Source organism: Musa acuminata, chromosome BXJ2-8 (assembly GCF_036884655.1).
Source record: "Musa acuminata AAA Group cultivar baxijiao chromosome BXJ2-8, Cavendish_Baxijiao_AAA, whole genome shotgun sequence".
NCBI lineage: Eukaryota > Viridiplantae > Streptophyta > Magnoliopsida > Zingiberales > Musaceae > Musa > Musa acuminata.
Genome location: NC_088345.1, coordinates 54335408 through 54361119, shown reverse-complemented (window position 1 = coordinate 54361119; position 25712 = coordinate 54335408). Strand labels below are relative to the sequence as shown.

General features: G+C 38.8%; 2 protein-coding genes across 3 annotated transcripts; both read right to left on the bottom strand.

Annotated features, from left to right (window-relative positions):
- Positions 1-342: 342 nt before the first annotated feature.
- On the bottom strand, positions 343-19289 carry LOC135620349 (UNC93-like protein 3). The gene is made up of 10 exons (XM_065123265.1): positions 19031-19289; positions 18776-18939; positions 16743-16806; positions 16546-16659; positions 16325-16369; positions 14869-15104; positions 14704-14794; positions 1976-2088; positions 1747-1870; positions 343-688 (listed from the first exon to the last, which is right to left on the bottom strand). The coding sequence occupies exons 1-10, from the start codon at positions 19220-19222 to the stop codon at positions 506-508; spliced, it is 1326 nt and encodes a 441-aa protein (XP_064979337.1). The 5' UTR covers positions 19223-19289; the 3' UTR covers positions 343-505.
- A 1464-nt stretch (positions 19290-20753) lies between these two features.
- Positions 20754-22006, bottom strand: LOC103995525 (myb-related protein MYBAS1). 2 transcript variants are annotated; one of them, XM_009416123.3, is made up of 3 exons: positions 21756-22006; positions 21524-21653; positions 20754-21391 (listed from the first exon to the last, which is right to left on the bottom strand). In XM_009416123.3, exons 1-3 carry the CDS (start codon positions 21874-21876, stop codon positions 20902-20904), a joined length of 741 nt encoding a protein of 246 aa, XP_009414398.2. In that variant the 5' UTR covers positions 21877-22006; the 3' UTR covers positions 20754-20901. The 2 variants fall into 2 exon arrangements, with proteins under 2 accessions (XP_009414398.2, XP_009414399.2); XM_009416124.3 differs by having other exon boundaries at positions 21814-22004.
- Positions 22007-25712: the final 3706 nt, after the last annotated feature.

The window sequence follows — 25712 nt, the reverse complement described above, 5'->3', positions numbered from 1 at the left end:
AATAAATAAAATTATCATCTTCACAGCCCAAAATTAATAATTATCACCTTTAATTAGTAATAATTAATAATTATCATCTTAGACACAATATAAAATATATTATTTTTTTGGTTTAAAAAATCCTTGTACGTAAGTATTACATTGTTCAGACCTAAGATCCATCAATTACATAACATTTTTTTAAGTGATGAACAACGCTACACATTTACCTCAATGCCTAATTACGTGGGTCAGTGATTGTTTAGCCAACATCTACAAGCCACAATCTAATCCCAATTCAGGATCTCCATCAATTTCAGGATTTCCCTTGTTATTTTAGCATTTTACCACACAAGATCTTGGTGAATTTTAACTGCGTCACATTGAGAACACTGAATCCTACAAGTTGCCCATTGTCACCAGCCCAACATAATTATTTTTACAATCGACAAAACAACAGTATGTAGACAGTAGAAGGGAACCATGACCTGATGTGGTAAAAGTTGTAAACAGGTTGAACAACACATCAAGATTCAAGATACAAGGATCTTTCAACATGAAGAGTGAGATAAAGGAAACAAAGTAGTGAAAAGCACAGAGCAGCAAGCAACACCAACAGCATCACCTGTAACGCCAAGTGTGGACTCAAGAAAAAGACGACAGCGATGGCAGCGCTTTGCCACACCTTCAGTTGTGCAAAAGCCGATTCCTGTTCAGCATTTTTCAGATAAGATAAATGTTCTATTCAATGCCTAGTGAGAGAATCCAGGCTATGAATCATCAACAAAATACAGAACCAAAATAAATCAATTTATTCTTCAGTAAAGTTTACATTAAAGAAACAAGATAAAACCGGAATCAAAATTCGCATCATCACGAACCAAAAAAATTGATAGTTAAACAAGTATCAACATGACAAGATCGCTGAAAGAAGTTTAAGATATGACACAATGGCAGAGAATAGTGTAAGGTCACATTTAAATTCTTGATAGTGTGGTTCCATCATTGATGCACTTAATGTGTGAAGGTGTGAAACCTTTGTTCCTGGGAGTCGATCCTTGAGTTAAAATGAATACAATTGATTTTATTACTGGATTATTATCTTTTTCTTCTTTTTCCACTAATCACCATAAAGAAGAATATATTATTTCTGCTTGTCAAAAAACATGATCTATATCAGATTTTGTATTGGAGCTCATACTAAATTCATGAAGTTGTTGGGCATGCAAAAACGCCAGCAAGTTTAAGAACATCTTATTTTAGGAGTAAATCTTTGCAACTTTCCAGTCTGTATAGTCACTAACAGGGAAAAAAGAATTTACTTATCATGTTTAGAAAACATTGAATACATCTTTAAGTGAGGATCTCTGGCACCAAAAGAGATAAATAGAAGAAAAAAACTATCTAATATCTTGATCTACTCTGAGAATAAGCATGCCCAACAGTGTAAATAATCACAGATTTTTTATTATCTTTTTCTTCTTTTTCACAAAGCTTTCATTGTATCAAATTCATGAAACAATATGCATAGCATTGTAAAAGATTATTATCTAGCTCAAAGCTGCCAAAAACAGAAATCAGATTTAGTTGTCAACAAAACAGTTTAAAAGATATCAAAACAATTGGCCATCGGAAAAGCAATTTGGGGAAAATATAACATACAATAAAATGGAGACTAGCACAAAATATATCATAATAACAGCAAAATAAAATAGTTAAAAACATATACTAAGACATTCCATTTAGAATGTCACTAGCTTACATTACCTTGTCATGCTTAAAGAGTATTCCAAGTAATGCACCCAGCTGTGTGTTAAACACTCCGTCTCCTACACCCCATATAGCCCCCATGAGAAATGGATATATATAGCCAAGTAGCCCACTTGTTAAGCTGTGATGTAGACAAGGATAACAATATTCAGGGACAGAGTATTAAAGCAACTAGCTACGAGTTGACACATAAACTAGAAGACACTACTAGAAGTCACAGTGAAACCTGTAGCCAAGCAGAAGCCAAAGGATGACGATGATCTGAATCAATGATCCACCAAACACAAGTAAAGTGATAGAACGCAAACCAGAAGTCAGCCGCCCAGCAACCATAGAACACTGAAAATAGTAATTCATATAAGAGGCTGAATCAATCTACATAACCATTTCATGTCATATAAAACATGAAATATTTCATGTCATATAAAATATGAAATATACATATAACCAAGTTACTTGACATACATATTTTCCAGATATTATGTAATTAGCTCAAAACCAATAATCAGTAAGAATATATGTCAATTCTTGGCCTAACTTGTTCAAACAATGGTTGAGGGTTTGAAATCTCATCGGATGTATTTTTTTCACATCTAATATGTACCAAACACACTTGCCAAATATTAACAGTTTGAGATATCAGAATCTAATGTTGGTACCCAATAGGTCAGCAGAAGTGAAGCACAAGACAGAAGGATGCCTCACAAAAAAGAAAAGAGAAACTAAAACAATATACAAATAAATCAAAGTATGATTAAGTTGACTGTATGCAGCATGCAAATAATTAAATAACAAGAAAATTAGGAAAATTCCCATGAAAAGCCTCTCATTTTTGGCTTTCTCAGTTGGTACCCTTCTTGTTTTTCCCCATCGTTGCCCCATATTTTCCAATATCCCAGAAAAGTGCTTAACCAAACAAGCCAAAAGAATGTCCGCCCTTTGCATTGGATTGGTTTACAAGGTGAACTAGTAACTGATCCAGTTATGGTCTTATTTTATAATGATTTTGGCACATCTATAAAAACATTATAACTGATAAATAAATACCCAAGTACAATATAAACCAACTTATCATTAATTGTGGAGTTTCAAATACGTATTCTTATTGGTTTCAGAACAAGGGCATACAAAACACTTGACTTCAAAGTCAATTGCAATATTTTTATCACCTATATAAAAATAAACACTATAAGCCTATACAATATCAATGTAATTGAGGAACAACAACTAAAAATATAACACAGACTAACTTCTCATCCTTGATAGGGTTCCAAATAGATATTTTTATAACTTTGGGAGAAAACGTTCAGAAAAACTTGGACTTCTAAGTCAATTATAGCTTTTATAAATAGGGTTACATTGGCACCTCCAAGCAAAGGGTGGAAGGCTGCTGCTTTTGGATGTCATGTCAAGAGTATTTTTGAGACTAAGGAAAAGGGAGCCACCGAAGGGGAAAAACAAAATGGGTATACATCTCAGGAAAAGCCCAACATGAGGGGCTTTCCCCAGGAATTCGCTTGAGAAAATTCACTATTCATGCCACATGAGATCCATCAAGGGAATAATTGATAAAGTAGTTGTTATTTATATCGAATGTTGTCAACATCATATATTATATTTATAATCAAGAGAGTGGAGTGAAACTTCACTTGACTCATACATGCGATCTTTCCAGTACCATATCAAGGGAAAATTATATATGGAAAATTGAATCAGACCAACTGGAAATTAGTCTAGTGATCTAGTGATAATTCATCTTTAATCCAAGGTATTTAATTTTGTACCGTACCATCCGGTACGGGCAATACATACCGGTCCACCAACAGACCGACACCCTGTCACGAACGGTCGTCGCGCACTCGCAACAACTTCGTTCAACGAACCGTTCGTCGCTTTTGCATGCTTGTACAAAGACATGGCAGCTTGTTTTGCCTTGGTTTTGTGTGTTTTTGCTTCTAAAAATATATGTTCGAACAGGTTGTAGCGCACAGTGCGACCGCTCATCGTGCCGGGTCATAAAGCCCCAAAATGGCTCCGTTTTTGTGTGTCGCGGGCTATTTTCTACAGCCCGCTGCAGCGCCCAAAACATCGGCCATCTCAGCACCCTGGAACCCCTCGGGTGGCACAGGGCTGGATGGGGCTTCGGTATATTGTCGGGCGTGAAAAACTCTTCACAAGTTCGCACGTTAACTTGACGGGAACTTGCTTTCGCGCCTGACACCCGGTGAGCAGTTGTTTGTGGACTTGCAATTGTTCGTTCTACCTTCTAAAATCCTTGTTTTCCTCCTTCCTCTCTTTTCCCCTGTGCACACGGGGTGCTTGCTGAATTGCTTGTAAAGCTTCCCTCTTTGCGAGACATCGAGACTTGTCCGACTCTCGTTTTCAATATAATCAACTTTCTGTTTTACAGGTCCTTCGGGACCTGTACGAGATTGCAATTAGACCGACCCTTTGTAGATGCGTATGTTGCAAGAGCGCCTCATGACTTAGGCAATCCCAGCTAAGTTCGAGAAGTTGGTGCAAGGGTGGTTCGCGACTTAGGCAACTCAAGCTAAGTTCACGTCTTGGCCGCAAAGGTGCCTCACGACTTAGGCAATTCCAACTAAATCCGTGACAATGCGGACTGTCTGCTACCGGGCGGTATCAGGTTTTTGGCCCTATATCAGGCGATATGAGGCTGTACCAAGCGATAACGATCGAAATTTCGATCGTTACCGACCTGTACTGGGCGGTACCATAGATTTCAGCTTTTGATGTTGATTGTTCGAATTTCTTATTAAACCAGGAATTTTTGGTAGCAATTTGACATAGAACAAGTGTTGATGGGGTCTCAAAGAGGATTACCGCAACTCATTGAATTGAAATGAACGCATAAAGCTGCTGAAATTCTAGAAACAGTACATAAAATTGTCTGAACAATGATTTCAGGAAGATAATATGATGCAAGTCATTGTCCAATACTTCAGATTTATAAATTTAAATATCATTTTCAGCTAAAACATGCAGCAATTATTGCAAGATAATTTTAAGGAAAAATCAGTTTATGATAGGATGAACCATAGATTTCAGCTTTTGACGTTGAGTCATTAGTAACTCTTTTTGAATGACTCCATTATTTATAAATTTAAATATCATTTTCAGCTAAAACATGCAACTCTTTTTTTCTATTTTTCAGGTAGTTTTGGAGAGATTTAAGCCTATTTTAGGCATACCACTCGGTATGCCCTGGTATACCGCTCGGTACATCAGTATTATACCGTACCAAGCAAATCTCGATACACTGGTATGGTACGAGATTAAAAACCTTGCTTCAATCATATATTAACTATTTTCTAATAATTTCATCAGGATTTCTATTCACTACTATGATGAAAAGAGTTGAAAAATACAATGAATCTAGGACTTAGTTTAGATGCAAGGCTACTAGTTTAAGTCAAAGAACTGCTTGTTGATAAAGACTCATAATATTGGGTTGCTAGCATTGAACTTCTTATAAAACAATTGCATCTTGATAATGATTGATGTTGACATTAATCAACAAATCTAGCTATAAGTTTTGTGGGAATGACAAGGAACACTATCTTGGACATTGCAACCCTAATTTACAAGAATGTCAACCTCCTCTTGGCCAAATAGAGGGTATCTATTGTATAAGACATCCACAAAGGTTGTTCAAGAACTGATATTGCTTTCTTGAAGGATTGGGAGGCTTCGACAATATAGCAAAAGCAAATTCATCAATTTAGTAATTTTATCGATATTTGTCCTCCACTCCCACAGTTGATAATGCCCAAGTTTCTCACACTTAGTATCAAGGTCCGCCATACCGTACCGTACCGAAGTTTCGACCCGGGCTCGGTATGGTACCGGTGTACCGGGCGGTACACCAGGGCATACCGAGCGGTACACCTTGGTGTACCGATACTGTAGCAGTACTACAGTGTAGTAAAGTAGCACTGTAGTGGTACAGGGCGGTCCACGTACCGAGTACCTGGCGGACCGGTACGCTTCGGTAAGGCAAACACTGCTTAGTATTACTACTAACAAGTCAGTAGGAATACAAATATCATACACATATTATAATGACCTAGTGACATGTTATGTGATATCTATGCTTCATAAACATAATAGATAACATACTCATGTTAAAGGTTTTCTGAAGTTGAAGTCTTTTAAACATGCTATGCAAAACATTCTTCAAAATACTTTTTGAAAAGACTTTTCAAAGTATATGAGAGTATTGACACCTTTTCTTTAAGTATCTTTTTGTAGCGAAAAGGTGCAGTCCTCAGGATAAATGAGGAGAAAGATGTTAGCGGCCTTGTGTACAAGTTAAGTTACCACAATGAGCATGCATACATTGACTATAAAAGATTTTCGCATTGCATTACACCTTAAGTGTTTCTCAAAGTTTGATTGAGTTTGATCACATTTAACGTAAATGATTTTGAGGTTTAACTATCATGTGTTGTGTAGGATAGTAAATTTATTTATTTATACATGGGTCAAATATTAGATAATTGGGTGACGATAGAAATCAAAATGAAATCTCATATTATAAAGATAAAAATAGATAAGTAAGATTGAGAGACGAACTTAGACCAAAAGATCATCAAATTTTTATCAACCCAAATTAGACCCATTTGTATCAGACCTAAAATTTTGTTAAAAATAAATAAGAAAACATAGCCAAAGATGGGCTTTAATGGGTTAAGCACAATCCATTATGGTAACACAATAAGCAGGACCAAATCTGGAATTTTCTCACCTCATATGTTACTCTTATCCTCATCAATTCACCAGATATGGCAAGCCCCTCCATCACTTTCCTCACTCCTTCCTTCATGGAGATCAAGCTCCCTTGTTCTATGGAAAAAAAAAAAGAAAATTCTTCCATTGATATATGGTTTCAACTTAACAGCTTTGTAAACTGATATTTTTGGATGATCTCAAATAACTTAGGTTTCGAACTAATTTCTGACTTTGGGATTGTATATATTATCAGTTTTGATTATATGACTTCTTGAATTGCTTTAATCCAAGGTCTGTGTATAAAGTTATGGGTTTATCAAAATCAAGTACTTGAAATCCCCTTTTTTCTGTTAGAGGGTTCTGTATAAGCTAATTTGAAACTCTTAATGATACAATTAGCTTCTGTGCTTTTGATATGTATTAGAAAAATGCCTTACGGTTTTGTAGGCTTTGGAATTAAGTAAATAGCATTTTTGTGCACCAAGATATGAACCTTGTATCAATAATCAGTTTAAGTAGAACAAAAGAGGTAATAGTCGAATTAGGAGTGTAGTTTAGCCTCCAAATGCTTATGTTTTAAGCTGAAATTTTGTATGCATTTAGTTTTATATATCGCTTGAATTCTTACAAAATTTCATGGTGATATAAGATGGTTTGGTCATAGATAATAGTGAAGCAAGATGCTTCCAAACAACTATGTAGTTGTACGATTGATAACAACTGTTATTTGACTATAGATTGAGTTGTCAGCCAATTGGTGTTGGAATTTAGGAGAAATTCTATCACAATTCTTTTATAAATTATAGTTTATATCAAGGATTGAAATTTCGTATCGTACCGGAGTTTCGAGACTCGCTCGATACGGTACGATAGTATATACCGAGCGGTATAATTCGGTATACTGCTCGGTATATATAAAACTCCTTCTCCCTACACAGGCAGAAAGCCGAGGCGATGTCGCCCTTTTTGGCGCATGGGGAGAAGAAACCGACGGCCTCATCACCCTTTTTGGCGCATTGACACGAACTTAGCTGGATTTGCCTAAGTCGTGCGGCACCCTCGCGCGTCCGTCCGCAAAGGTCAGCCTCCCCGAAGCCTCCCATTGTCCCTTAGGACCACCAAAAGAGAGAACGGGTTAAAGAGAACGCCTCCAACGGGATCCACAAGCAAACATCTCCGAAAAACACTTCATAGACAAAGCAAATTACAAACAGACTTTACAAGCTCTGAACAGTGGCACAACAAAGGGTAAAATGGTCCATTACAGACCGAAAAGCTCTCGCACGTGTCTACATGACACAACCTTTATTTACAAGCCTAAAGAGGCCACCAACCCAACTAAAATGGGACTTATAAGCCTTCGGCTGCCCCTTTACATTCTGTACAAGGCATGAACATGCCAAACGACACGGACAGATATAAGCATTACATCAAACACCTTGTTTGGAAGTTTGTCCGTGACATTCTCCCCCACTTATCCCTTCGACGTCCTCGTCGAAGCCTTTGTGAACACTGCAACTCTTCGCCTTTGCTGAGTCTTCAATCTTCTGCTCCAGCTGCAATGCGCCTCCTGGCTCCCAGCTGCTCTCCGCTGCTGTTTTTTTGAGTAGTCGAACCTTTGATCCGCCATGCTGCTTCAACTCGCCAATGACTCTGACTCTGGTGTGGGGTTGGCTGAGTTGTGTTGATCCTCGTTGATTCCTGCGGATCCACCAAATGAAGGAAAAGACCATTCTTACTGCGCCAGTTTCTCAAAATTTCCACATGCTGCTTGAACTGGGTGGATGCTTGTTGGAGCTTTAACGAGCATCGCCTCGCAAACTTCTGAAGTTTTGGGTCCTTCCTCCACAAAATCTGCTCATTGACTCTTCTTTCAGTTAGTTGTCACATCCAAGTAGGTTCGCATCACTTCCGCTTTCGATTGGCATTTCGTTGGGAAATGAAGCGGACAATCTACTCTCAGTAGCACTGATCACCGTTGGTGAGGATTTGACAACTATTGTCTTCCATTATCTTCGAAGGGTCTTTGAACTTGTGCAGAGCTCCTCTGCTGGATAGATAAGAGAACTGGGGTACTCGGTTTCGCCCATTCTCTTAAGAGTTGAGAAGGCAAAGGTTACTTGACTTCGCCCGCCTCCTCGAGGTTGTACTTCATGCATCGAGCTGGTTACTGGCCTTCGCCTGCTCTTTGCTCACACTTCTGAAGCACTTGAAGTGTTTGCACTCCTTGCGTTGAGTTAGCTACTGTGATTCGCCTTCTCAATGCCATTGAACTTCTGGAATGCAGGAAGTTTTCACCCCAACTTGGAGTAGTTCTCTGATAGATGAGGTCGCCTCTGGGATTGTACCGTCTTCTCCATCAACCCTGCCGCCTACTCCACTGAGTAGCAAAGGTACAGCACCGCGTACTGCTTGCTTCGTTCCTTGGTCGTGCACTCTTGCATGACCCGAAGTCCTTCACTTACGGCCATCTTGATGAGAAACTTGTTGACACCGGTCTTACGAAGTTTCTTGGCCTCTGCCCTTCAGCCTTGTCTCGGTACCTGGAGATTGCCTCTGCATGCTCCACCTCCTCGGCCCCTTTCACGACCAAGCGCTCTCCCTCCGTGAGAGCAAGGGATCAATGACTTTGACGGAAGTCCCGCCTCTGCGGTACCATGGCGCTGCCATGCCCATGGCCCTACTATCCGTCGCCTCGCATCTACATCCCTTTTCTTCACAATCAGTAGATATGCCTTCGTGACACTCCTCTGAGTCCACCTCCATTCTCACTGATTGCTTGATTTTGGGTAGCTAAGTCCCTCTGGACTTGTCGTCGCTTCCTCGCCCCTTTCGACCTCCTGCTTCAACACCTCTGTGTTCTCCAAGCAGTCTGTTTGGTCGATGGAAAGACAGACTGCAACTCCCATGCCTGGCCTCTGCCATCACGTTGTAGAGTTTGCACCGATTCTGTTCTCCTTAGCTTCCTTGGTAGCAACGTTCGCTTACTCGACCTTGTCCTCTGACTTGTCGGGCTCCCTTAAGCGAATATGAGCCCTGGAGCAGTCCAACTCTCCAGCTGCTTCGATCATACCTCTGCATGATCAAGTCCCTCTCATGGGACTCACTGGTACTTGCATTCGAACTTTTCCCTTGGTGGAACCCAGCCCCCATATGCTGATGACCAAGGTTTTCATCCGATGCAAAATTCGGTGCACGCCCGGAAGACCCGCCTGTGCGGTACCATGGCCTTCACTCCTTGAATCCATAGCCCTTCTTGCCGTCGTGTTGTTCACCAAAGCGGAGCTCCCAGTAGCTCCCGATCATACCTCCATATGATCTAGTCCCTCCCGGGACACTGTCGTGTGTGTCGCATTGCCACGAACTGTTCCACCACGATCCGCTGCACCATGTCGCCTCCTGGTGACATCTCCATTGCATTCTGATCCTTGTGGAATAAACTCGAATTGTGAACCCTCCATGTGTGGCCTCTGCCAATACATCGCAGGGTCTCCTCCACCTTCGATTTTGTTCGCTCCTTTGGCAATCGACCTTCATCCACCCACTCTTGGGTCACACCTAGATGAAGCACCGCTCTAGGACAGTCCGTCGCCTAGTAGCACCCGAAGTCCACCGACTTCGCTGTAAATTGTGCACTATTGCCTGGATCCTGGGCCTCTGCCCCTACCAGCACAATCTCCGTTGCACACCGCTTCCTTCATAGCAACTCGAATGGCAACACTGTGGCATATTCTTCAAGAGTACCCACCTCTGCGTCCTCTTGCCCCGTGCTAAGACCTTTTGAACCCAACTTCGCCTCCGCAAATTGAGTCGCCTTAGTTCCTCCATCAAATGCTCCTCCGAGATAAGGTGCATGTGCCCCGAAGCTCCCTTCGTCTTTGGCACCATGCAAGATGAGTCCGCTCCGTCAGAATGAAGGACCCATGGAACAACATGATCCTACTCTTGCTTCTGCAAGAGTTCATGTCTTTGACCTCTGTCTAAGGAAAGCACTGTGCTTCTGCTCCATGTTCCAACTTCTCTGCTGGCTCCCTTCATGCGGCTTGGGTACTTCGCCAAGTTACACCCAAGTTGCTCCGCTCCTCGTTTTTGCATTGAGTCGATGGTGGCCCTCGCGCCCACCATTCCACGGGTCAGCCCTCCCTTGAGTCCGATCTCCATATCGACTCTAAGTGTGCCTTCATTTAAGTTGCTTCAGGTCGCTCCCCCACTTGATCTCGCAATGCATCCACCCATGCATTCTCTCGAGCGAGATCATGTGACAACTCCTCGCTGCTTGCTCGGTCCATTGAGCTTCGTGGAGTTGTTGTTTGTGAGGTACTCCTCCTCAACATGTGAAATCCGTCTCACATGATTCTCCCTCTGGAGAGCCGAGACTTATCCCTCCTGGATAACTGTCCCGTTGGAGCAACATCTCTCTTCGTTTCGGAGACCACCATCCCCTTGGACTACTCCGATCTGCTGAACAAACTGTGCATTGTTCTGCCTCTTGCAAACGCACTTGCTAGATTGCGCCTCCACGTCAATACAGCCACCGCTGCACCCCTCCAGGCCTAGCAACATGCTGAACTCGTTGCACACTTCAGCCTCCTCCGGACGTATCCTTCGCATGCCGAAGAGAAAGTTTCAATGCTCCATGGCGCCGAGTCTCGGTCGCCTTGGGATGGCCACGAACAATCCATCGTCCGCATACAAGCCCATGCATGAGTACCGAATTCTTCGAGTTAGCAATTCCCCTCACCTCTGTGAGCTTTGCACAACTCTTTCGGTCGCTGAGCAACTCATTCCACTTTGCATGGTCTCGTCCTTTTGCCAAGCGCATCGCTTGCCTTGAGCACCATCAAGTAAAGTTGTCAACGTTGAGCCGTAGCTCAAACTCAGCCATCCCAACCTTTGTGCGCTCCAGATTCTTCCAAGCTTGCCTGTTCTCGTGGTGCCTCTTGCGCGAAGGGTTGGCCATTCCTCTGAATGCCAATCTCAGATGCCCGCTCCTCTGAGCGACTCTTTTCCCTACATCTCCATGTCCGTTTTCCCTCAAACGGTCGCGCGTTGCTGACTGCCCTCAACGCAGCCCCGCTAGGTCCCCCACGTTTGCATGTCAAGTGTTTCTATGAGTGCTTGTCCCGCTCTGATACCATATGACAACTAACTTAGCTGGATTTGCCTAAGTCGTGCGGCACCCTCGCGCGTCCGTCCGCAAAGGTCAGCCTCCCCGAAGCCTCCCATTGTCCCTTAGGACCACCAAAAGAGAGAACGGGTTAAAGAGAACGCCTCCAACGGGATCCACAAGCAAACATCTCCGAAAAACACTTCATAGACAAAGCAAATTACAAACAGACTTTACAAGCTCTGAACAGTGGCACAACAAAGGGTAAAATGGTCCATTACAGACCGAAAAGCTCTCGCACGTGTCTACATGACACAACCTTTATTTACAAGCCTAAAGAGGCCACCAACCCAACTAAAATGGGACTTATAAGCCTTCGGCTGCCCCTTTACATTCTGTACAAGGCATGAACATGCCAAACGACACGGACAGATATAAGCATTACATCAAACACCTTGTTTGGAAGTTTGTCCGTGACAGCATGGGGAGAAGAAACCTTCTTCTCCCTACACAGGCAGAAAGCCGAGGCGATGTCGCAGAAAAACGAGGCGATGTCGCCTCGTTTACTTATATATATATTTATTATATATATTTACTTACCTTATTCTCGTTTACTTAAATAATATATAATATATATTTATTATATATATATATATATATATATAAGTAAAAAAATCTGCCCGCGACGTCTCCTCTTTTCTCCCCACACTGAGAGAAGTCGTCGATAGACGAGGAGGGAGAGCGATGTCGATCTCCAGGTTTTCCTCTCCTTCTCCCTTTTCTTTCTTCCCTCGCTTAATACTACCCTTTTCTCTTTCTTTCTTCTCCCTCGGTCACCGTCCGAGGCAGAAACAATCCCAATCGACGGCACCGCCCGATTGCAGGTGGTCCATGGATCGGTCTGCTGACGGACCGGTACATATCGCTTGGTACGAGCGGTATTATTCAAAATTGAAGATCTTGATTTACATAACTATAAATGCCCAAGGTTCTTGATTTATGCATATCATGACTATGTGTTCCAAATTTGACATGTTTATAGCTCCCCAGCACATTTGCTCACTAAAAATCATGGTCTCATGACATCTCAACTTTGAGTCAAATCAGATAAGTATACATTAATTTACTACAAAACAATAGTCATATGTATTATGTACATTCATATTGTATTTTCAAAGCATATTTTGATTTATATGAATGTCACGAATTGGATATAATATAAAAATATATGAATTATAATGAAAATTTATTGAACACGTGTTGCGATGCGCGGTGTGAGAGTACACGTAGGTGGGATGATGTGTGGCGTGCGAGCGCATGCATACGTATAACGTGTGGCGTGCGAAGTGCACGCATATGTTATAACACATGGTATGAGAGTACATGAATGTACTATCATATTATATGCGATGTGCAAGTGCACATATATGTTATGACGTGCAATGTGCTAGTGAACTTCTATACGACGTGCAATGTGCTTGTGCACGTATATTCTTTGATTACTTCTTACATGCGATATAACTTATGCACATAGCATTATGATTTACTCTAGATTAAAGGTTTCCTTTTTTATACATCTATCATATTATGAGATGATACATTGATAAATAGGTCATAAGAAGATGATTTAAACATGAAATATTTTATGTATATGATTTCCAAATATTACATACATAATATGATGCATACTCACCTAAATAAAATCATAGCTATTAAGTTATAACTTATAATTTATCCTGTTTTGCAAGGACGCTAGTGTCACACCTATGTGATGGATTAGAAGGTAAGCAAATGTGGACCCATGCCAATGTAGATATAAATGACTTGTCAAACATATTTTTTGTATATAAATTTTAAATGAGATATGCATGTTTGGTTCTTGAGACGTGTTTTAGTTGTAAGCAAGGTTCGTAATTTTGTATCATACCAGCGTTTCGAGCTCTGCTCGGTATAGGCATACCAAGCGATACATTAGGGTGTACCGCTCGATACGTATATATATATAAGGAGGCGTACGCTGCCTTGGTGACGTCGCCTCCTTTTATTTACATCAGATGAGGAGAAGACCAGTCTTCTCATCTGCAGTGTTCGACGAAGGCGTCGAAGGCCGCAGATGTCTCCCGCCTTCAACGAAGAACGCGGCAAAGACCGCAAGCATCTCCGACCTTCGACGAAGAAGCCGAGCCATTGCCTCTCCATTACCTTATGGATCGGGATCGTCGAGGGAGGGCGACGACAGATCAGAAGCTTCGAGGTTCTCTCGATTCTTCAAGCGCCTTCTCCCTCTTCGAGGGGAAGATGTTGTCTTTTGTTATTCAAGAGGAAGACATTGTTGCTGATTAGGTTTTCCAAATGAAGAAACAGGGTTTAGTGCAGCCGGGGGGAGGAATTGACTGTGAGTTGTGTGTAGGGGAAGGGGGGAGTTGGGCTACCACTAATTTGGTTTTATCAAATAGAAACAACACATCTAACTCACAACCGATCATGCAAGCTAGATTTAGTTCAGGGATGCACCTGAACCACCCAACGCATAGGCTCAAGCGCACGCCTAGGATGCACCCACTTCTAAGTGCCCTCAGATACCAGGTCCTTGGACCTCGCCTTGTCCAAGTGCCTAAGTTAGCACCCAAGTGCTAATTTCCCTAGTGTCTGTTAGTGATAATACCTGAACTTCATCTAAGATGAGTCAAGCAAACTCAAAGATTCCCCAAAAAAGAAAAAAAAAAAAAGAGTTTCTTTAGTGTAAATCCATTGCAGGTAGGTAATGTGTTACGATGATGAACATAGTAGCATTGTATATAAAGTCATAAACAATAATGCTACTAGGTGATTAATTTTCAGAAAGAAATGCTAAATGTTAATGTTCAAACCAATTTGGAGATCTATGAGAATCAATAAAGCATAGATGTATCTGATAAGAGGGCAGGCTAGTGCATAAGGTTCCCACGAATAGGCAAGAGAACATTAAATATCTTTTAGCAAAGTAAATTACCAGAACCAGGAAAAAGGGAAGAATGTTTTTAGAAACAGAAGGATAATTGGTGCTTATATAACAGAGGAAAATCATGCCTAAAACATTTAGTAATGTTGCTTACAGTGGCATCAGCAGCACCATATATTGCCATGGCACCACCCACGCCCGAGACACCTAGTGCTGGTGTTACAATATGCTTTGTAAATTCAGCCCTGAGAACAAGAAAGCATAAGAACGAATAACTCCAACAATATAATTGTTGTTAAAAACAGCATGTAGTGCTTACCATACAAATGCTTGTTGTAAGCCAGAATATGCAATAAGAGGAATAATTAACAGCATTCGTTTGTCAAATAGAGGAGCAACAACAGACTTCAGTATGGATCCAAAAGATGAGTTTGTTGCAAGACTGATTTCTTTGTTGTTTCTTTTTGACAGAAAGCACATCAGAATGATGCCCAGTACCACGCAACAAAGGAAAATAGTAAATAATAAGTTTTTGCCTGTGACAGTGTCTCCTTCCTGCACTAAAAGTGAATACGCTCAATTTTGACACCAATGCCCAAAAGAAGCGAGGGAATTTCTTTATCATGCTTCATAATTATTTAACTATAAGATTAAACAGCTTTTGCAAAATGATCAAGACAATAACCAAAATGCACAGTTACGAAAGGAAAATAATACTTAAGTTTTTATTTTCTATTTGAACAGCATTTGTTTATATATATATTATAAAGTACAATTAGTAGCAACTGCTAACAAGAATGACCAACATTAGATGAAGTAAGTCCAATATTGCCATAAGCAAATGGAACTAAAACCCTCTTACAAGAACTTGTAATTTTTAAGTGTTGAGATTGTAAAAGGAACAAAAGCTCATCGGTAACTAATGAAAGCAGTAACCACTAAAATGAAAAGAACACCAAATTTACCGAACACTCCTACAGTGAAATAATATTTCCCATAATGAAAACCTAAGCATTTTTGCTCTCCTGGCATGGCAGCATGCCTATACCTAGCAGTAGTCATGAACATCGATCTCTAAATATGCTAGACCTAGCCGAAGATCCTATTTCTCCATTTTCTATACCAATAATATTTAAATGAAAACCACTTGACATCAATCTCATTCTATTTTATAGTTATTATCAGCATTTATTATGAACCAATCATCTAATTATTTTGACTCTATATAAGATCATACAAAAGCATTATTTTTATTGACGGAAAATGTTTACAAAGAACACAGTTACAAATGGTTCACATACTTCAATTACATAACTGTTCAATTTAGTTGCATCTCTAGACATACAGCAACAGCCAAAATTGATATAATAGCGTCACATTGCCAATAATTATGCCAACAAGCCTTGTCAACATCAGCTTGCTGCAACTACTTGAAAATTCACACATCAATAATTAAATTCCAAAACTTGGCCAAATGAATCAACCTTGTACTACTCCAAGGTTATCAATTTCTTTGTAAAGTGCATGTTAATCCTCTCCAGTTTCACTTGTACCAGATTTTTAGAAATGGCAAAAGGAAAAGAGAACTGCACTAATAAATAATTAAAGTAACAATAACATCCATAAATTCCAATTGGAAAGCAAAAATATAAAGTCCATGCAAAAACTGTAACCATCAAAAAAGTAAAACCAATTTGAACAACAATTTAAATTTTGAGTTGGCAGGCTCTACTATAAGTACGAACTATGAAGATTATGGTATGAAGATAACTGACCTTCCCACCTCGCAACAATGCAAGTGACAATAAATTGCCAATCACCTGCTCAATCAAAAAATAAAATAAAATAAAGTAGGATGACAGTAACAGTAGCATAAGCATTTTTCTCTAATGGAGAAATAAAAGCAATAGGCACTGTTGCATGTTTCTTACAAAGTTACAATATGATAACAAAGGCTCCCTCCTCATAAACGGTTTAGCAAAGGAACTTTTTGTACCTGGTGACTAGCAAACACTCCCCAAAATTCTCCATTGAAGTTACCAACAACAGTCCCTTCATGCAAGTGGCAATCTTTTGCATGGCTATAAGCAGCTAAAGTGAGATATGTTCCCTAGCATTGTATAACCGTTGACTATCAATTCATTTTTCAAATGCAAAAATAAAAAAAAAGACTTCAATCTTACAATCACCCACCTGCCCGACCCAGATGATAGATGCAGTAAAGCCTAGATACAGTGATGCTGGGACCATTGTGTACCTATTTGAGTCCAAACAGATAATAAACATGATTAATGAAAGTCCTATTATAAGAATTGTACCAGGCATTAACTTTTATAAATTTTCAACCTTTTTCAGGCTTTTTCCAATACTCGATACATACTGACAACATGATGCTGTGGCCTAGGCCAGGACCCCATGGGTCCGATGCCCGATATTGAAAACCATGATAAAATACTATATGTTAAACAGGCTTTTAGCACAATGCAAGGGCCATCAAGTCATAATTATATATCAGCCGGAAGCTCATTGATTATGATCATACTTCTTTTCCATATAAGAGCATGACTCAGTGTTCAAGTTGGTTACTTTATGCTTTATCATTTTTATCCATCAAGAGCTAATTACGTACACCTTGAAGCATAAGAAATACTGCCATATCCAATCTTCAAAAGCCAACTAAACCCTCTTATAATTTTGACTAGAGATAGAGTTCAAATTGGGTTTAATTCACTCCCATAGTAATTCACTGCCCCTCAAATCCATCTCTGCGATGTGGTAGGATATCAATTTTGACAAATGCATCTCTGAAGTCAAAAAGGATTATTTGCACGTAATATTAAGAAATTGGAGGCTTAGAAAACTTTGCATAACTTTATCATTTTAGAAAATTAAATTTGTTTAAATCCCAGCAAATCTACTTCAAGTTTGAGAGTTGAAATTGCATATTGCACCACAAAGTTTCCATCCTTTTTTTTTTGGCTCAATAGCAACAAAGTAACCCTTGTTGGGTGATAGGGGCATAAGAAACACCTATGACAACCAATGATAGCTAGGGGCCAAGAGACACATCAGCCAACAACCACTAGGTGGTTCCACCATGTTGTCTCGCGACCACCTCTCATGTCAATCTATCGGAAAAAACCTTTTGAGATAGGGCTACTTAGACTAAGAGATTGCGCCTACCCACACATGGAACGGGTAGTCAAATAAACCCTACCATCAATCCCTAGTCATCTTGATAATTTCCAACTTCCTTTCAGGCTACCTTAACCACTTCTCCATCTTCTTTGATTGCATTCCCACATCTGGTGCTACCACTACCAAGAATAGGCCATCCATTGGAAACCTCATCAAGCAAATTCCATTTATCTCTACCAAGCAACAAACAGCAGATATTTTCACGAAGGGATTTCAAAAACTGGGGATGCTAAATATCTTTGAGCAAACTTGAGAGGGAGTGTTGAGATCTGCTAGATCTGCAACGATTTGATTTATTGAGATCGGATCTCCTATGATTTGATTCTCGACATACTACCTTATTCGATGTGATAGACTAGGATATGATTGTTGATTCATTCTTTATTATATTATATTATTTGTCTACATCTACTAGTTGCATATTTCCTAGATTAGCACCTAGATCTATTTAGGTAGTTCCTTTTTTTATTTTCTATGGTCCGACTATATGTACTTTATCCTGTATACAAGCAACACTAAAGAAAAATGAAATTCCCTTCCCACTATTTGCAGGTTCTTTAAGTGGGTTCTATTATATTGTGCAAATAGCGGGTTCTACTATTTGCTTTTACCAAGACAAGTCAATGTTGTCCTTGCCTGAAAATATTATGCACACATCAACGCCATTGAATTCCTACTACATCCCATTTTCTGAAGCCTTTAAATCCTAGTTATATTGAGTAGGTTAAAATAGTCAGCCCATATTTACTGGCTCCGTAGCTGAAATTTGTAATATTTACGATCTGCATAACTAACAGCATCCCTAAACTAGGCAAGGTGGTGCAAAACATTTCTTCAATAAAAGATGTTACAGAAACGTAAAAGCAAAGCTATTTCCATATGTAACACCTCCAAAATATGCAATTAGAATGATACTCTCATATAATGTCATTCGGAGAAAAAATTCTGTCCAACGAAATACCGGAAGTGTGAGGGATTACTATGCACGAAATTGGTAAAAACTAAAAACGTCAGAGAAGAATGCACACCATAAGGGCTTCAAATTGGAGGCTATGAACAGCAAGTAGCCACTGGTACCGAGAACGAGGGCCGTCTTTGACCCCAAAGCCCTCACCACAGGAGAGGCCACCACCGCGAAGAAGGTGAAGGACAGGTACAGAATCCCCAACGAGGTTGTCCCCAAATCTTCCTCCTAACCAAATCAAACCCGATAAAATTTCAATTAAGTCACAGAAAGAAACAAGGAAAAAAAAGGGGGGGAGACCCGGAACAAAAGGGATGACCGTGTTGACGCTGCTTTCCAAGTTCTGGGCGGCCCCATAAGCGGAGAAGATGAGTAAGAAGGCCAAGCTCAAGATGTGAACGTCTCTGGCGTGGTTCCTCGCCGGACGCGCATCGGAAGAAGAAGAAGAGCACGAGCTGACGTCCACCACCAGAGGCGCCGCCTCGTCCTCGGGGGCGGCCCGGGCATCCATGGTGGTTTAGGGAGAAGCCGGACGCTATTCCTAATCGTGGGGTTAGCGATGATTCCAAATGGGATCCCGTCAATCGATTCCTTAAATGCCGATGGGAGGGGCGCTTTGTTTCTACTAAGGATCTTCCCCAACCTCTCGCTTTAAAAGAAATATTCCGGAAGAGAATCAAACCGTCAAATGCCGGCAGAGCCACTATTGGTGCGTCTTGGCGTTTTAATATCAGCCGTCGCATCAAAACGAGAGAGCAGCAATCTGTGGAGGGGATCCGCAAATATAAGTAGAAGGCAAGTGACAGTTCACCTTGCGCAGGCATTAAGGAAAAGAAAGCCATTTGAAACATGAAACCGGCTGCCGGCATTTGGCTCTAATCTGCTCTACATACATAGCTCGAGCCATTGTTAATTTATTATTAGTATCGAACTATATAATATATATATATATATATAACTTTTTTCCCAAAAGACAAATTAGATAGGCAAAAAAAAAAGTACAAAAGATCCTAGAAGATGTTAAAAGAAAAAGTACAAAAGATCCTAATAGAGTATTTATATGGTTAATTAAATTCAAAATTCTTCATGTAGGTGGATTCCTTTTTTGCATTACAAGATAGATAGATAGATAGATAGATTGATGTTAAACCTATATCCAACAAAAATATAAAACTCTATTTTATTACAAAATTAATCTTTTTTATAAACTCAGGATAATTACATGTTACCTTCTATAATTAATTAATCCTTATATACTAAAAAGTAGTATTAAGATTTCAAAATTAGGAAGGTGAAATATTTAATTTCAATTTCTCTTGTGTCGTTAACTTCGTCGACCGAAAAATCACACATGTTATCATGTGAAAAAAAAATAAATAAATAAAAAGGATAAAAATGTTGGAACTTACTAGACTAACAATAAAAGCATATTAGTTTAATAAATTTAGGTATTGTTTAAGATTGTTCGCTAAGATCTTAATAAATATTCTATAATTAACATTAGAAAGAGAAATTCATCGAGTGCTAAATTTCATAAGGTTAGTACATTTGGGTATAAAAATGATGGATGTTTTAGTCCGATCATAAGGAAGCTTAACATTCCTATATTAAGGAGTTAAGATCGGTCCAAATTTCATTGCAACTAACATACCTATATTATTGAGATCACTATTATTAATCCATTGGACCACCATTTAAGATTAATCAGACCAAGTAGGGCTAAGTGTCATTTATAAAGACAAGAATCATTGTTAGAGAGATCGACATGATTAGGGCCAAGTGTTAGAGACAAGATACAACATTGTTATGTTATAGAGACAAGATACTTCCATCAGTTTTTTTGAAGGATCATCTATGGAATCCTTCATCTTTCTAACACTAAACTTGTGATTGAGTCATCCCATATGTAATAAGCAAAATCTAACTTGTTACATATAAATTATATATTCTCTATTTAATTTTTCAAATGTTTTTAGTAAGAAGCTAACCAAAAAAAAAAAAAAGGTACTGTTGAAAGGATTGAGGTAATTTTTATGTTGATGATATAATACTTCTTCATATGAGGTTTTTATAAAGAAAGAGTGAAAATTACAGGGAGAAGAGACCGATGCACATCTTGAAGGGAAACGAGCAACAATATGGACAAGAGAAGTAGCTCCATAGATACTGTTCAGGAGTAACTGGAGAGAACTAGTAGTACTGATCAGGCTGCGCTAAGCTACAAGTTTCTCGACCACCATCGTTATGGTCAGAGATCAGATGATGGGTCTGAAGTAGCATCCTGAGCTCTTCGTCATCGATCTTCCACACTGCCTCAGAGCAGCATTCCCACGTAGGAGACGACGGCATTAAGGGGCACGAGTCCTCGAAGCTCACCTCTTTGATCACCTCAGACGTAGCAATCTCATTCCAAATCTGATCCATGGGGTAACTTGCCACGCCTTCCTCCTTCTTCTCAAACTCCTCTGCAGTTAAGCAGCTGCAGGCACTACTGCTCTTTAGATCATGAGCTTCCGCCGCTGCCTGTGGTGGAAGCTCAGTGAGATCCAGGGAATGATCAACACGCGACGACGATGAGCTCCGCTTTCGTTCTTTGGTCATCTTTCTCATGTGCGCTCTCCAGTAGTTCTTGATCTCATTGTCGGTGCGTCCGGGAAGTTTACGCGCAATCCGAGACCACCTGCATCGGGCCTTTCCTTTGTCAACCATATCGATCACATAATAACTGGTCATGGATTGATGCGTGGCACCGAAAAAATGCAAGAGGAGGAAGTCGAGGTTATTTATGACTTTAAAAAAGATGCAAGTAAACCTGTTGCCCCAGAGAGAGTGGAGCTCAAGAACAAGGCGCTTCTCTTGGGGGGTCATGCGGCCTCGCTTGAGACCGGGGTGAAGGTAATTGACCCAGCGCAGGCGGCAGCTCTTTCCTGTTCTGTTGAGACCTACAACATGGCATCAAAGGATGCAGGGTTAAGCTGTAGCTTTCTTTCACCTTGCATCGTCTAACTAAGCCGCTACCTGGCCTGTCCCCCCCCCCCTCAAACCTGATGCTTTCGCTATGAAATCCCAACGACGTTCACCGAATAATCGCACAAAGCATACCAGATGCAGGTCCTCCTGCTCCGTCCATGACCCCTTTCGCATCTCTTCCTTAACCATCACCATCTTAGTCTGCTCTTCGCTGCCTAAGGCCTACAGAACAGCTCCTCCTCCTCCTCCTTCGTATAGGCCTCCACTCAAGCTGCAGCAGCCACAACTCCGAGTGTTAAGAAGCTGGTCTGATGGCCTTTGTTGCACTAATCTCTTTTTTTATAGCCAGTAATCGATCTCCTCACGTCATAGTCACTAGATAATTTGTTTGGTCGTCTGAGGCTTAATGTAAATTTCAGTTCGATTTGATTTTGATGATTCTAGTGAACTGTTGTTGATGACATTTGAGTTGACATAATTTGCTAAACCCAAGATTATGATATTACATCGATCGTGTACTTGGGATATCAGTAAACGACGGCCTTAGATCCCACATAAATTTTCTTCTCTTCGTCTTCCTTCTTCTCATCCCGCAGAAATTTCTTCATGCCGTAATCATACGTTGATCCATCCGAGCTCGACATTTATTACGAACCTAATATGCAAAGCATGATCATCCTTGGGACCGAGAGGCCGAATCAGTATTTAATCGTTTGGCCATGGTTGTGATGACATTATCATCCAACTAGGGAGAAAAATTAGGTAGATACAGTAAACAATAATTTTAATCCACAAAGCTGTTTTTGGCTCAGCGCATTGTTTCAGCTTTCCATCAGCAGCACGATGAACTGATAGATCCAGTATGCTCGTTATTTAAATGATCATCCTGGCCTCCATGACTGCTCTGGTCAGAACAAAAAACTACTTGGAGGTGGTAAGATAATGATGGAGGAACACTCAAAACACATCAGTGAATGTGCTGCTGAAGGAACCTTACATTTTGGCATGAAATAATGCTGATTCACGACTGGGGACTGTCTTCTTCTTTGGCAACAGAGAACAAGAAACCTTCTTCGTATGCAGCCATCCTGCAGACCTTCCATGCAATTGGAATGCACGCACGAGTAGATATTGTGATGCAAGTTAGGACACCACCACCTTGTAGTTGTCATTGTCATTTCTGTAGATGCAGTGAATAAGTGGCAGTGTCTGGGCCACGATTGCTTACTGACCATCGTAATTGCCACATCATACACACCTACGGGAGAGCACGTAACTCGGCAGCAAATGGCCGAGACCATCATCTTTATGTCGTTGCATTTGCCAACAATTTGTAAGGTCCTGAAGAGGGATTCTTTTACTAAAGGAATAGATTTCGTTGCCTGCACCTGTAGTGATCCATCTTTTGCAAGTGCGCTTGGCAATAAGAAAGCAAATCCATACTGACATGGAGGCAACTAATCCATCGACAACACACGTCTTGCTTCTTTTCTTATCTTTTTCTTTATCCTCACAATTATTTTATCTTCTTGACACTTTTTTTCCCTCCCTCTTGTTTTCTTGATATCTTTCACAAGAGAGATAAGAGAGAGAAACACAAGTGGTGATTAGGTGTACAGTTGAGGAGACCAATAATCTTTTGTAGTATTTCCTCGCACAAATATATTTTCTCCCTGCTATCAATATCATGAATCCCTCCCTCTCTATTTATACCAACTATAAGATATATCCCCTTTTAAACTTATTTCTCTTCTATCTATCATGCATTCTCAGCGAACTCTTTGATTTTAATCTTGAATTTGGGGGATTGTGAGATCATCAATCAACATCTTGATGCTCTAACTTGAGATTGATCTTTTCATCTTTAAAACAATCTTTTCTCTTATATCTCTTCTTCTTCTTAAATCTTTACTTTTTTTTTCCTCGCTGTGTCATTGGTTTACCAGCCTTCCTTTTCAGTTTGGAGGTATGGTTAATCACAACCTTCTCATAGATATTTCCATTTAAATCTTGATTGATGAAAAGAGTGTCTTTTCATCACAATTTTTTTGGTGTGATATTTATTTATTATTTTCAGATTCCTCATATTCTCTCAATACAATCTTCTAGACTTTCATTTATGTACTCTAATTTTAATATTTTTTTAATAAGATGATATTTTTTTTTAAAAAAAAATAATATATATTTTTATCATATTAAATAATACATATGATGTTCATAGATAGACTCGAACTTAAAGATCTATCACTTGTACAATAATATAAGATATTTTAATAAATAGTTGATAATTTTAACTTTAATTTCAGTAACCATTTTAATCATGACAGTAGAGAAGATATAATGACATTTGATATTAAATCCTGACATAATTATATTTGATTCATGCACCCTTAGAATCATGAATATCTAATTTTCATGATTAGTATAAACATTCGAAGGGTACTAATTTAAAGGTTCAGGCATCTTATACAAATTTTTCTTCATTTTATACGGTATTTCTTGTATCACTTATCTTGAAAGCATATTAGCTTATCAAATTAATTAATTGATTTTATCATCAAAATCTTGATTTCAATAATCTTTTTTATTTTGATGATGATAACGAATTGATGATGAGATTTTAACAAAACTCTCTAGGTAATAATAAACTTAATCTCAATTAAAAAGGCCACATATCATTTTAAATGCTTATCTTGAATTCAAGTTGGTCATGTCAATTTTATTATTTAGCCATTTTTAAGCTCAATGATCAATATACAATCAAGTTTTGAATTTTAAAGTATAATGTTCAATTATCATCTAGATAGAATACCAACCATTAGTTAAAAACAAAAGATAAGCATAAGTTAATCATTTACATATGTTAAACATATAAAATAAGTCAAACATAAGTTATATAACCATAAAAATATCATAATTCTTTTGTTATAAAACAAAGAAATATATACATAATAACAACTCAAGCTACTCAGTTGAGAGGCAAAAATGCCTAAATAAAATATTAAAATATTCATAAAAATTCTCAAGATGTTGGTGTAGATATTTCTCTCTCTCTCTCTCTCTCTCTCTCTCTCTCTCTCTCTTTTTATATTTCAAACATAATATCCTTTCTAGGGTCATGTACCATCATTCAAAGAAATTTGATATACCTAGTTTCCTTCTAAATTATTTTTCATTAATAGGTTTTGTAAATATATTTATCTATTTATATTTTGTATCAATGAAGACCAATAATATATTATGATTGTTGACATGATCTCTAATAAAATATTACTTAATGTCAATATATTTAGTTCAAAAGTGTTAAATAAGATTTTTTGTTAATCAAATTACACCAGTATTATCATATTTTATAAAGATATTTTTTAAATAAGTCCATAATCTTTTAATCCAAATTATCTATACACAACATACATTTGTTGTAATATATTTAGCTCTAAGCGTAGATAATATAATGAAAATTTGATCTTGAATGACAAAAAACAATTATGTAGCGTAGAAACTAACAAGTTCTAAATATACTTTTTATATCTATTTTATATTCTATAAAGTTAACACCAACATAAGCAATCAAATTTAAGATACCATAATCCTAGAGTGGGAGTGGGTGTTTTTTTTAGTACCTAAAATTTTATTTTACTATTTTAAAGTGAAATTATTTGAAATTAGATTGAAATCTTGTATAAAAACCTATATTAAACATGATAACAAATCTAATGCCAATAATATACAGTAAGCTATCTATCATGGGTATCATTATAGTGTTATCATGAAGTCTTAATAAAGAAATAAAACATGATGAAATTAATGAAAAAGATTGATTGAATTTACACATTTAAGAATGAGGCTCTCATAATATCAGAAGACAAAAAAAAATCTACAAAACACTGTAAACACAAGTGGGAAACAATTTAAAGAAAGAAAAATAAGAGGGGAAAACACAAAATATGAAAGATCACCTACTTAAAACACATCCCTAGCTGAAATAACATAAATCACCATGATTTTTTTTGAGAAAATATTATAAAGAG